This window comes from Micropterus dolomieu, linkage group LG06, assembly GCF_021292245.1.
Source record: "Micropterus dolomieu isolate WLL.071019.BEF.003 ecotype Adirondacks linkage group LG06, ASM2129224v1, whole genome shotgun sequence".
Lineage (NCBI taxonomy): Eukaryota > Metazoa > Chordata > Actinopteri > Centrarchiformes > Centrarchidae > Micropterus > Micropterus dolomieu.
Genome location: NC_060155.1, coordinates 4,568,600 through 4,582,889, shown reverse-complemented (window position 1 = coordinate 4,582,889; position 14,290 = coordinate 4,568,600). Strand labels below are relative to the sequence as shown.

Sequence of the window (14,290 nt, the reverse complement as noted above, 5' to 3'; positions counted from 1 at the left end):
CAACAGTCCCTATAACTGAAACCTTAACTAGCCTAATAGCCGACCAAACGGCATGCTAACTGTATGTATGTTAAGCTAGCGTTGGTAAGCTAACATTCCTAAAGTTCATAATGTTTAGCCTGTAAAATAAAGCAGCTATAATCAGTATTTCTGTAGTAACAATGGATCACATGACTACCAGTATGTGAAATGGTTTGCTCGTAGTGATGGACCCACAGAGAATAATCACCCAACTCTGCAGTTCCCTAAGTTCAATATATAACTGTTTGATGCAGTCTATGGTGTGTAGGCCTCCACCTTCATTCCACTACCTTAAAAAGGCAAAAGAAAAATCTGTTATTGCACTACCTTGACAAAAACAGCACATCACTAAATATATTCTCTTACTTTGATTATTTTCTTTTCTTTGGCTTCTCTTTAGAGTCATGTGTAGTGGTTGATCCTAGCAATCTTTGGGGCAGAAAGCAGTAAGGTCATCTGTCCATCACCAGACATGTCAGTTAGGCCTAGAAGAAATGTTTGTTTTACACTGCACTGTAAATCATCCACGACATGACAATAGCTGTTATTGAAAGCAAAAGGCAGCATTGTATACATCCTGAAACGATAGGCTCCCACTGCATGTGACCTTAAACAGCCCATAGGTCATTCAGACATTTTAACATGATTTATTCCGAACCATTCAGTCTGACAACTAATTAGATCACTAGACAAAGGTGGCATTCATAAACATCCTAATTGGAACCAGTGAAGAAGAGTTGGGTTATCTGAATTTCACCAATAGGGTCTCTCCATGATGATCTCTTCCTGGACCTGCAAGTCAGCGCCTTGTTTATGTTCAAACCCCTAAACCCATTTCCTCTGTTGATCTTTTGCTTTGGGCCCCCTGCCACAACGCAAACGCACACATACACACCACTGGACAAGGAATCTAACCAGTCACATGGTTAACAAGCAGTGGCAGAGCAATTTGTCCTCATTAGACAGAGCAAACAGGGCCTGATGTCTCTTAATTTGATGTATGTAATTATAGAGGGAGACAAATGTGGCCTATGTCAAAGTTGTCACAATTAGACCTCGGTATGGAAATAACTGATTGGTTTACTTCAGTATATTGTGTTCCATCACGATTAATTGGGTACGCACAGAAAAAATGGGCCATTTTAAGTGGTCCTTTAGTGACAGAAATGCCCATTTGTTTTGTTGTCTTAACCCTGAAGCCAAGATAAATGTACAACATCACTGGCATTGAGTCTTTAATCTCTGGCTCCCTCATTTTTTCAAACATCCCAAATAGTATAGGCTTTATTTGTTTTTTTTATGCACAAGATATAGAATATGTTACTTCAATGCATCAGCGCAACCATAAAAAACCTGGAGTCTTGTATTTGAATAGTTCATGTGTAGCTCTGAATATAAAACTGAATATTTTTAGACTCAACGCTACATTAAATAAACTTTGTAGATTCAGTTGTTGAGGTTCACGTGTGCTGCACTGGTGGTCCGTCAGTGTGTATTCATTTTACCACAAGGTGGCAGCATAATACAACTTCATCCGTCTCCCTTCACCCTTGTGGAGTTCAGTGGAGTCTTCTCCAGAGGTTGGAGCGCATCAGCTTTTGTTGTGCGCATCACTCATGTCATTTGAGTTTGAATTGAACTTAGAAAGACTATGCATAGTCTTAAAACATTTGAAGACATACAGTATTTTCCCACATTAGTGGCAAGAACAGACCCCATTTGCAGTCATTAGGCACAAATGTTTAACATTTCCTGAACCCCAATTCCGTGATGATACTGACAGACAGACTGTCACGCTAAATGGACCACCCACTGCACGGCAATAATTACATCTACGCGCGACATAGAGTGTGTCAGCCTGCAGTTACACTGTCTGTCCCTCCTTACTGAGGTCTTAATGATAGGCCTGATCATCTCTACGTTGTAAAGCATCCATCTCAACCTCAACAGTCCACTTAAACGCCAACGAGCATTTATTGCCATGTATGGCGAAGCAGATATTTGCTCTAAAATTTTGGAAATTTGCCACTGTGGTCAGATAATTTGTTTTCACTTGTTCCGATGATTTTCTTGAACAAAATGTCGCTTCTGGTGGCCTTTTCAGCTTTGCTAAAAGTTAATAGACTTCTAAATGTGTTAAACAGGCTCATGTAAAACGTGACATATTTAGCCCGGATCAGGGGTTTAATAGAGGACAAAAGTTAATAACAAGACTAAAGCGCAGGGGGCATTAATCTGAGAAGACCACCTGTAGTGCCCCCATTGCCATGCCGATGTTGTGTCTCACAGCATGTGGATCCTCAACACCTGGGAGGTTTAATAAAGCTTACACATCCATGTGGGCCCAATGGCAAGTTATAAAAGTTAACTTTTATAAAAGTTGTAACTTGCCGTTTAACTATAGTTAAATATAAATGGACTTCTGTCATAACTCAGCCATTGAGATCTATCAGCTTGTGCGCTCAGCCACACCAGGCAGAACGGCAGTCCACACTATTCAGATTGTGTTTTTAAAGCATGCATTACAACAACACATTGAAAACATTTAGTGTCCAGTCTCACAACAAAGTTTTGGCAAGAATGACCAAGACGCACGAGGAAAAATTCAATAAAAATTGTTTTATTCTCAAAATAAAATCTTCTATCAAAGTGGAAATTATACATATTTACAATCTCGTAAATTTTTATATGTACAACATATGTACACCAATAATTATATAAATACACTTTACGCGCTAATGCAACCCGTATGAGACAGTATTAAGGCAATTGATTAAAGTAAATCCGTGTTGTGGAGAAAAACAGCCGAGGGATGGCCCAATTTTAAACAGAGCATTCTCATTATGAATCTTATGTTTAAGACACAGCGGTTCTTTACAGTAAAAAGAAGTGCCTCAGCTATACCATGTAACCTATCGACAAGGGGGATCTTGTCAGCTGTGCGCATTCAATTAAGCCCAGATAAGACTCTGCATTCTTCGGTGCCAGGTACATTGTTCTGCTGCTGACAGTCTCATTATTTAAAGAGAAGCCATTAGGCGCTCATTAATGTGCTAATTACTACACGCTGATGGACAATCCCAACACAATTAGTCACCCCCTCCCCTACCCAACTCCCTCTATTCAAACCCATGGATGTCATTTGGATAAGGCCAGGAAGAAACACTTTCCATAAGTATAAGTCCAAACTGATCTTCTAACTTTTATAAGCACAACGGAGCAAACATGACCACGATTCCAAAAACAAAAAGGTTCACATTAGGGTAGTGCTCATGGCCATAGTTTCATCAACACTGGTTATTTGGTGACTCACCTCGAATAATTTACCAAACCAATTTAACCAAATAAAACATTTAAAATTAGTCAACGTGCCACTTTCTCCCCAGAAAGAGCTGATTCGCGCTGGTTTGAAGTCTCTAGTGTCAAATGACATAACAACCCTGTTCAAACCCGGGACAGTGGCATCTGTTTGGGACAGGAGACGGAGCTGGCCGTCCCGGATCTCCAGGTCAGTCCCGTGCTCACGTCACTGTACATGGAGCCCGCTGAGGCTTTACTCCCCCAGCAGCACCGCGTGCAAAAAGTCCTCCAGGAGTCCAAGGTTTTCCCGGACCAGATCCAGGCCCCTGAAGTGATGCCCACCAGGAGGCACATAAAGTATTTCAACATGAACACAGCATAGTCCGGCTTTTGCCTGTTGGGGTCCGTCATGCAAGTACAGTTGTGCGTAATTTCCCACGTCTGTCTGTTATGCTGCTCGTAAAAGTAACACGCCACTATGACAGTGGCTGGGACGGTGTATAAAACCGTGAAAACCCCTATTCGGATCATCAGCCTCTCCAGCTTGTCAGTTTTGGTGCCACCTTGCTTGATAACACTCCTGATCCTGAACAGCGAGACGAACCCGGCCAGCAGAAACATGGTACCTATGAACAGGTAGATCACCAGCGGCGCCAAAACAAAACCTCGCAGGTTATCCAAATTCTGGTTGCCTACGTAGCAAATTCCAGCCACGGAGTCTCCGTCCACAGAGCTCAAAGCCAAAACTGCGATGGATTTCATGCTGGGGATGAGCCAGGCAGCCAAATGAAAGTATTGTGAGTAACTGGCGATGGCCTCATTCCCCCACTTCATACCTGCGGCGAGAAACCAAGTGAGGGACAATATCACCCACCAGATCGAGCTGGCCATGCCGAAGAAGTAAATAAGCAGGAAAACGATGGTGCACAGCGCAGGACCCGTGGTTTCATAGTGGATGTATTCGGCGCCGTTTTCTCTGTTGCAGGCCACTTCCTCATGCCCGGCAATCAGTCTAACAATGTATCCAATGGACACAAACATGTAGCAGGCTGAGAGGAATATAATGGGGCGCTCTGGGTATTTGAACCTCTCCATGTCGATTAAAAAAGTCGCCACAGTTGCGAAAGTGGAGATGAAACACAGGACGGACCACAAGCCAATCCAGAAGGCGGTGAAAGTTCTCTCTTCTTGGGTGAAGTAGGGATTGTGGCACGGCATGGCACAGTTCAGGATCTGTCCTGTCTTGACGCGGTTGTGCAGCGGGTGGCCGTCACTGGTCACTGGCACCATGGGCGCACGGCAGAAGCATCCCGGCTCACACGGTGACGCTGCTGGTTTGTGTTTCCCGGGGATGCCGCGACCGTAGCCGCTCTTCTTCCTGGGGTTGTACGGCTTCTGGGGCCGGTTGGTCGGCTTCGCCACCACTGGAGAAGCAGTGGTGGTCTGGCTCCGGTTGTAGTCCATGCACAGCGTGTCCTGGTTACCTTGCTCGGGCAGCAGGTCGCATCTCATCCGGTCTGGCCACGGGAAGCCGTACTGTCTCATGAGCGGAGCGCAGCCAGCTTTGGCCCGCTCACACACGCTCCTGCACGGCGGTAGAGGCTTCTTGTAGTCCTCCAGGCAGATCGGCGTGTACATGCTGCAGAGGAAGAAGCGCAAGTCCGGGGAGCACTTTATCTCCACCAGCGGCCAAAACTGGTGCACCTCCAGGCCGGCTTCGTCCTGCGTGTCGTGGTTGAACTGGTTGGGCATGTATGTGTAATTGTAGCCGATTCCTTTGCACAGAGGTACGGAAATCTCCTGGCACTGGAGCTCCTTGGCCGCCATGCACCTCGTACCGTGCAGGACGAGTGTTAACATCACGCACCATCCCAGGCTGGCCCTCTCCATCGTTTCTTTCTGCGCGCGATTCGTCCTCGATAAAGTGCCAGCGAACTTGCGCTTTGCAAGTAGGCTGCAAGTCCGATTAATCCAGGGATGCTGCTGAACTCATACTAGAGCGCAAGATAGTTTGATAGTCTGGAGTATCTGTGTTATCCCAAAACAAACGGTTTACTAACACACAGTCTGGGATTCTGCCAGTGTGTCTCTCCCTTTGTGTCGGTGTAGCAGCACCGCGTCTCTCTATGCATGCTTTACTACTGGTGCGTGCGTTGGGTTTTATACGGGAGGAGAGAGGACACTCCTCCTGCATGGGCGGGGAGGGAGAATAAGTCAATCAAGGGTTCCTTCTATAGGTGTTTGTTTAAAATGTGCACCCTGGAGGAAGGGCTATAATCACTTTGTCCCTGTTTGTCCCCCCAACGACACACACACATACCTACACATAGGCTCCATGCCTTTTCCAAAGAAAGAGAGGGGTAGTTATAATACAATAGAGACATTAGAAAGAAATGTAATTAGGGATGCAGACAGAGGGGAGTAAACTAACATAAACCAATCCAACTTACTATGCTTGCAGGATGCAGGATGCGCCTGAATATATCATAGTATTATCGATGCAAATATGTGCTTAAGGGAAAAATTGAAATGCTGTCCTAAAAGTATGGGTCCATGTCCACGGTGTCCATGTGTTTGTGTTCTTAAAATTTAAAATGGTTAATTCAAGAGTATGACAAGATGACAAGCCATAATGCCAGACAACACTGAATGTCTGCATACTCACTGCAAGTCATCTGGATATAAACGTTGATAAAGTTTCTTAATTTTGATTGTAAAATACTGCATTTTGTGTCTGCAGTTTACTTAAAATTAAAAATGTTATTATGAAAAAATACTCAAGTTTAAAAGTTCCCCATATCTTCTATTTCCCATTTCCAGTTGTACTTATTGTTCCTTTTTTTAAAAATTATGTTTTAAGGAATGTAAATTCAGCTCAGAGCAGTCGTATTATTCCAAATTTCAGCTCTGACATTTACAAAGAAAGATGCAGTAAATTACTTTCAGAATCACTGTTATAGTTTAAAGTCTATATTCTAATCTGATTATTAGATTTTATTTTCTCATTCGCAGTTCTTGTGAATTCTTACCAAGTGTAGTGAGGAGAAAGAAATGTTTTTAACCACTGTAAAAAATACGAGTGGACAGATTTTTAATCCCTTCAGAAAAGCCTTTTGGCTGAAACCCCGGTGGTTAATTTTGCTGCAAAGTTTATGAAAAGCCTATGTATCAACGTTTATTGGCAAATGCTTCTGAAAGCCACAAGGGAGCACTGAGACTGTCCATCATTCACCCTCCAATGAAGTGAACGACTTCCTGTCTCCTCTGTGAATCTGACAATGTGCAAAAATGTGCATGTGGCCTCAGAGTTGGATGCATGTGTGAAATAATGAGTGGAAATGTGTCCACGTGCTTATATGTGACAGCACGAGAATATGCCTGCATGTCTGTTTGCATGCAGGCTAAACAGAGGGAGAATGTGTATGTGTGTGGTAAAGGAGGTTAATGTGGTCTTGTTAGCCCACAGCAGGGGGTTGTCTTGGTCTAAAGGGGGGGGGGGGGGGGGGGGGGGGGGGGGGGCTGTTTGTCTTAACGCTGGTGCCAATGTTTCGCTCAGAGCATGCTGGGCCAGTCATCACTGCAACGTACCACTGGGCCCAAGAAGCAGGACAGTGTGTGTGTGTGTGTGTGTATGTAAACAGTTTCAGGGCTCAGCCTTAAGAAAATAAGCTAACACGGGCAGATGCAGCATTGTGATAACACTAATTAAAGTCATTCACACTTCTTGGAATGAATGATTGGATTCATCAGCTTCAATAGAAGCTGGGACAGTTTGGCTGACAAGCAAAGTGTTTCCAGTGCACAGGTTTTATCAGAACTGATTTGCCCCAAACTCCAATATTTGCTAAAGGATGCTTGTTTTAGCTCAGTATGGGCTCCCAGCTGGGTGGAATGTATTGTGAAAAGATTATTTTAAGGGTGCTGAGTTAGCTGGCAATCACAAAAACAATTCTAAATTGAGTTTCAGATACTTCCCTGTAACTTCTTTGCAACTTCCCAGCACCCCCTGTATTCTCCTATTGGCACCAATACATACCTGGCTGAAAAGTCTGACATAGAATTAAAAGCAATATACTATTTGTATTCACAAAGGTGTGAGATTGAGTTGCCCTATGTCAAAACAGTCAACATCTCCCATCTCCTCACAAGTACATTCACAAATATGCAGATACTGCAAGCAAATGCCACAAAAGATGGTTGCATATAATCACGGCAATGTTCATCTGTAACTTCTCTTGGCTCGAACACATAAAACGTGTGGTTAGATTCAAGGGCGGATCTTTAAAAAATGTTTTATAAATAAAGTTGCTGAGAGTCTGAAAAAGGTAGGCAGTGGGCCAAACCACTATGAGGCATATTAGGGGGTACATAATCGTTCAATACTAAAAAAAACATATTAGATTTGTAGTAGAAAACAAGAGTTGTTTGTATACCAAATAAAATGAGTAGATACTGATGGAGAATAGTGGTTTTATTTAATTTTTTTGATCAAAATTATTGCTAGGGACAATCCAGTAATCACTGAACTTTGGTAGGGACGTGTTCCTACTAAGTTCTACATCCTTGATTAGGTTCCATTTGTCAAGTTTAGTTAGTTTTATCTCGAAAACCCCAAATCATACCTTTTCTCAGAGGGCTCTATTTCTTGTTCAAATGTTACCTCAATGGAATTTTTCAGTGAAGTTGAAATACTCATTTGTGATCTTTACATAAAAATCTTGCTGTGTGCAGCTTTTAGATTCTAGACAGCTCACAACGTCAACAATTTTCAGTACTTAGCTTTACTTTCAGACCAGCCATCATTTTGTCTGAACAGATGAACATCTTCTAATGGTGGAATGAGACTCTGCAGACATTCCCATGTTCATGCAAGGACTTTCTGGGGCTGATCCAGATGCCTCACGCTGGGCCCGCCGTCTCCAGCCAAGCTGAGAACCGCAGGTGAAAGTCGTAGGAAACAGGTGCCTCCTCCTCCCACCAGGGCGAACAGAATAGCAGAGTGAGCATCAGTTACACCAATCGCTGTCTATCAGAGTGGAACACGTATTGATTAACAAGGCTGATAGACTCTCAGGCCCCAGCCACCAACTGTCGGCTACGCCTCCCGCCTTCTGTGTGCAGCGCCGATAGTGGGTATAGGGTTACGCGCTGGCTCCCTGCATACCAAATTTAAAGGGGTGGAAATGGAATTACTGCATCTGTTTAGAAGTCAATTTCTGCATTCTCCAAGCTGCCCACCCTTCCAATCCTCTATCTAACTTCCCTTCTTACCTCTCTCTTTCCCCCCTGATTCTCCCAGGGCTCTCAAAGTTCATGACGCCAAAGAAAGAAGGCCAAGGGAGGGGGGTTCTCACAGAGTTACTGAGGCGTGCTGTGAAACTCTGAAATGTTTGTCTTTGTAACCTCCTCATGGGAAGTTTGGCCTTGTGATACTCTCAAACTCTACTGTCCTTCCTTTAACATAATGTGCTAAATTTGAGTTGATTGACACTGACATGTGCCATTGTGGGGACGCACAACACAAAATATATCCAGCCTGTAGGGCTGACAGCCAATCAGAGCAGTAAGTAAGTAAGTACATAAAGGTTTCTTTCAATAACACAACAAAGTAAACATGTTGAATTATGACATATATATATATATATATATACAGTATATATATATATATATATATTTATAAGAGATTGTTGGCATCTACATTTTAAACTTGCCAAATGTATTCCTGTACAAATGACATTGCTTTACAGTCATCTCCTCAAAACAGGTCTTGATTTGCCCAATTCATTCTGCAGCCGCCAATAACCAACCTGGCTCACTTTCATTGAGACCCACAAGTCCCCCCTGAATATCTTTCTGAAGCTATCATTTAAATAAATATTTAAACAGTGTCACATCTGTCCCCAGGGTAATTTAGTTGATTTAAAACTTAATGTGTGTATTGGAGAAGAGAGTGTAATTAGATCTGATGTATGACTTCAAGATAGGACATGGAGGCCCCTCTGACTTTTGAAGATGTTTACTTTCCTTTAGTTTGGACACACATTTAGACGCCACTCTTCATCTTGGAGGGAATGTTGCTGTCACTGAGTTCTCACTGGCTGAATAAATAATCAGAGTATAAATAATAACTATATTGAGAGTTTTAGAAAAATCCATGCATCTGTTTTTGGAATATGCAATGATTCCACTGCATAGATGGTCCAGACTTTGGAAACGTAATTTGGTCTATGAATAACTCACTTAACACAGCTTGTAACTACAACACAGAGAAACTTAATTTGACCAGGAGACGCTGAAGGAGAAACTCAGGTTTAATTTCTCAGCAGTTTGTTTTATGTGGGTTTTTTTCTTTTACTTTTCAGTGTCTCATTATTGAGAGGAACTCATACTTTTATGGCAATGACCAGGGGGAATTTTAGTTCCCTGTCATGTGTGTCCATTTTGCTGCTCCTGGTCAGTGATGGATGGAGGATTCCTCCCTTCCTTCCTTCCACAGGTTAGATTCCTCTGCAGTTAGCTGTGTGTTTACTTAAAGACCAACTACTAATCAGCCTGAGGTAGGATGTGAGGCTTAAAGCAGTCACCCTTGACAGCACGCGCACACACACACACACACACACACACACACACACACACACACACACAGACTCTGACAGTGTTCCTCTGTTGACAGTGTGTGTATTGTATTGGCTCACCTTCCTTCCGCTCATTAACCAGAGCAAACAGTGACACAAAACCCTCCCATCCAATCAGTCTACCGCTGGGTAGGATCATGACAGCCAGGTCAGTTAACCAACCCCTGACACCAAACACACACACACACACACACACACACACACACACATACACAAACAGACGCTCTAACCTGCTAGATATGAGCTAAGAAGTCTAAAGTATAAAATAGGCTTATATGCACTGAAGATCCCCCAGGACTAACATGCCGTTACACAAACATGTGTTGAAGGATGGGCTAATCTCTCTGGTTAATTTTAACATATGACCATAGTGGGGGGGAAAAACCTTTATTGGCCAAAATCCAGGAATAAAGGCAGGAGACAAGATGGAAGTAATATTATGTAGCCTGACACTTTTTAAGTCAAGTCAATTTGATTTATATAGCTCCAATATAAAAAAATCACGATTTGCCTGAAGGGGCTTTACAATCTGTAAGGCAAACACCCAACCCCATCTATCCTTAGACCCTCTATTTGGATAAGGACAAAGTCCCCCAATAAGCATGAAAAATAAACACATTTAAAAGCCTACTAGAAAATTAAAGGGATGAAAACAAAATACTGCTGTTATACAAAACGTTTCTTTCTAACTAAAGTCTGCAAATGAAAGAATCAAACAAGTGTGATACCACTTCTTTTGACTTCACTTGGACAAACTAGGAAAAGACACATGTTTTAATTAATCAGAATTATCCTTTTAACAACTGTATAACTGTACAACGGGGAACAGGGCCTGAAAAGGAAAGTAAGGGCAAATTAATAAGTTATAAAACTGAAGTGTTTTCTTTTTTCAGGGGATGAAACCAGTTGCCAAAGTCTGACCATTTGTCTCCATTTGTCTCCTACACCCTCCATAATCCCTCCATACTATATAGTTTAAATGTGGAGGGTGCCAGCCCCGCGCTGAGGGTGTTACCATGAGCCCTTCTAAATTGCCACTTGTTCCCCCGGCGTCATTAAGACCCTAGAGCGACAGGAGGCCTGTTCTGAAATTGCTGCCACTGGAAACAGCAGTGGCATGTTTATAATTACACTCTTTCTTCAGCAGCGATGACGTCTTCTTCACGGTAAACACTCTCATTCAGCCGGCTCTGGTCCTGCACAGACCTGAGGATTCATTAAGAGCTGCGACGACAGCCTCGGAGCTCGGTTGACTCCGAGTCGTTGGCTGTGTTTTATGAGCGTCTTTCAGCTCAGAGGGGGCTTGTCATGGAGGCTGTTCTGAGGGTAGAAACAGTGACGAAGTGGGAAGCGTAGTCATGTTGAAAGCCATTAGTGTTTGGCCTTCAGAAAGTGAGCTGCGGCAAACAGAGGGGACATACAGCGCCTTTCTACATCAGACTGCTGTGCCATGTGTGTCGCAGGTTACAAATTAACTCTGTTCTTGATTGAGCAGTATGTAAATATACAAGTAGAAGTTGTTTTAGGACAATTTAATGAACAACCTATTTATTTTGCCACATTGATATCTACGTCACAGCACCATCAGAATAAGACTTGCATGGTCTATTTTCAGGAACATGAAATGAAATACTACTCTTTGTACATATGGCTTGTTAATCTTAACCAAAGTTCCACCTACTTGCTATTTCCGGAGCTTGTACTTTTCCTTGAATGATCAAACTACTATTTCAATTATCATTCATATTATCATCATTTTATATTCATCTATATTGTCTTTTAGCTCTGTTTTTGGTCTCTACCAACTCCTGAAGGAAATATCTGGTTCTCTAGCTGCTAAATGCTCCACTGTGACCAACTAGCTGGTCATTGTTGACGTTGTTGTTATTGTAAACTGATTTTACTCACATTTTATTTCCCAAGCCACCCGGAGGTTGTGCCGTCTGTTGCAAAAAAACACTTTCTAATAACAGAGGGTGATGAGGAAAAAAGAACAGAAAGTGCATTTGAGTTGACATGCATAGGCGAAAGTGCGAACTGCTTGTGTTTGTGCGGAGTATTTTTACAATTTCCCCATGGGGGTTTGGTATTCTTGACTTTTAGCAGATTTATTTTCAGCTTATCATTCAATCAAAGACAGATACATTTGCAACAATTAAGTTGAAAAGTAAAAACAGAAAATAATGAGCCCTCTTCCTCTCTTGATAAGAGTCTTGTAAAAGCTATGATTCTGTTCATGTGTTATGCTACAAGATGTACATTGTCTGGGTAGTAGCTAGTGCCTTTTGCTAGCAGTAACATAGCTGTATTCTCCACAGAAGATTTGGAGGCAGCTAATGAAATAATGAGCCAGAAGAGCTGAAATCACATGTAAGTGATAAATAACATGTCATTGGCACAAATGTGCTTGTATATCTGACAATAAAGGTACTTAAAATTTTACACAACTCTGAATTAGAGCTGTTCCTTAAATATAGTTGAACTGAGGTTTATCTGAACAACCCTTTTTTAAATTCACTCCTCTTGCAAACATCCATCACCCACCACTTCATCAAATGGAGTCTTGGACATTTGGAAAGAACTTCCCTGAAGTACTGAAGCCATGAGTGTAAATGTTTGAAAAATAGACTAGCATTGCTGTAGTGCCTGGGCCTTGTCCTCTACTTCTCAGGGAATTGGGGATTTGGCAGGTTTCCCTCTCATCTTAGTGGAGCTTTTCTTCTTTTCTTTATACCGCTGGTAAACCTGTTGGCCCCTTTTACTGCTGTCCTTCTACCTCAGAATACTTGGAGCAGTGAAGCTGGAAAAGCCATTTAGGAAGGATATCAGATGATGTGTAATTTGGGCTTAAAATAACATGTACATGTGTGAGTCTGAAGGCTTGGTTTATTTCCTGGAGGGTTTAAGTGGCCTCGTTTTACTCATTTGGTAAAAATCCGACAAACGTACACATTTGCACAGACAGGTTAATAAACACTCAGCCACACACACACACACACACACACACACACACTCAGGAAACACACACTCAGAAAGACATCCCACACACAAATACACACATCTGCACAGAGGGTAAACAGTCATGCACTCTCTCTCTCTCTTTCTCTCTCTCTTCTCACACACACACACACACACACACACACACACACACCCCCCAAGTGTTCCCTGCTAATATTTACCCATGTTAGCCCCTTAGGTAACAGCTTCTCCTGCATTTGTACAGTATTTGTGTGCAGATATACCATTACATGCAAATGTATGATAAATGGCAATTTCAAAGCTTGTATGCATTCTTATTTGTTTGTGGTCTAATAAATGGTATGCATGTGTTTATGTGGAAAGAGCAAAAATATGCACAGCATAAAATACACTGGTTACGTGAGATATATTAATTGATTTATTTACTGAAAATGAAACTGAAATGAAATGACAGCATTTCTTTGTTGATATGTCTTTAGAAATGTAGCTTCTTAAGTTAGATTTTGAGAAGTGCTCCCACTCCACCTCCAAAATAAGGACAAAGTGGAGGGTGTTGGCTGCTTTCTGAGGACAGTATATATACATGTATTTGTACCTGAAGGATCGACACATTCCACACGAAGGTGATGAGTCGACCTTGACCCAGACGAGACCTGGCTGCAGCGTCCACCCAACCTGTTGACCCACCCACGCCCATTGTCAACCCAAATCCTTCTGTCCACAAACACACACACACACACACACACACACACACACAAACACACACACACACACACACATCAACAGGCTCACAGTAAACTGAGAGCTCTCCCGCCTACCCCAAACAGACATGAGTGAATTATTAGGGTGAACGTGGGTCAATGCAGGAGTGAGGAAGGGGGAGGACGCTGTAAACAGGAAAAGGTGGGTGTGAGGAGGGAGAAGATGGGGAACAGGGAGTGAGGGGTTAAATAAATGACGGGCAGGTAAGTCAGACAGACATATACAGTTTAATTTACAAAGCTTTGGTGGCATCACATATAATTCAGTACACATTGTTGTCAGTAAAACCTGGAGCAATAATGAATTGCAAATATGAAGTGAACATGAAGTACAAACTGTTAAATTGTGTGTGTGTGTTTCTGTTCGTGCATGCGGGCGTGCACGTCGAGGTGAGTGAATGAGGGTATGAAGGTGTGTATATCTGTATCTGTTTATGTATATAGGCTTTTTTACACAAAAAAATAGAAACTTAGTAAGTGAAAATAAACAAGTAGTGTCCGTGTAGTGTATACATGTAGCAAAACTCCTCATTTTGTTGAATGGTGCATGTCAGTCGCCCCTAAATTCTCTTCATTTAAAGGTTTTAGAGCAGT

At 42.4% G+C, this 14,290-nt stretch overlaps 1 protein-coding gene across 1 annotated transcript; it reads right to left on the bottom strand.

Moving 5' to 3' along the window:
* Positions 1-2,625: 2,625 nt before the first annotated feature.
* LOC123972999 (frizzled-8-like) lies at positions 2,626-5,436 on the bottom strand. The gene has a single exon (XM_046052815.1). The coding sequence runs from the start codon at positions 5,209-5,211 to the stop codon at positions 3,466-3,468; it is 1,746 nt and encodes a 581-aa protein (XP_045908771.1). The 5' UTR covers positions 5,212-5,436; the 3' UTR covers positions 2,626-3,465.
* Positions 5,437-14,290: the final 8,854 nt, after the last annotated feature.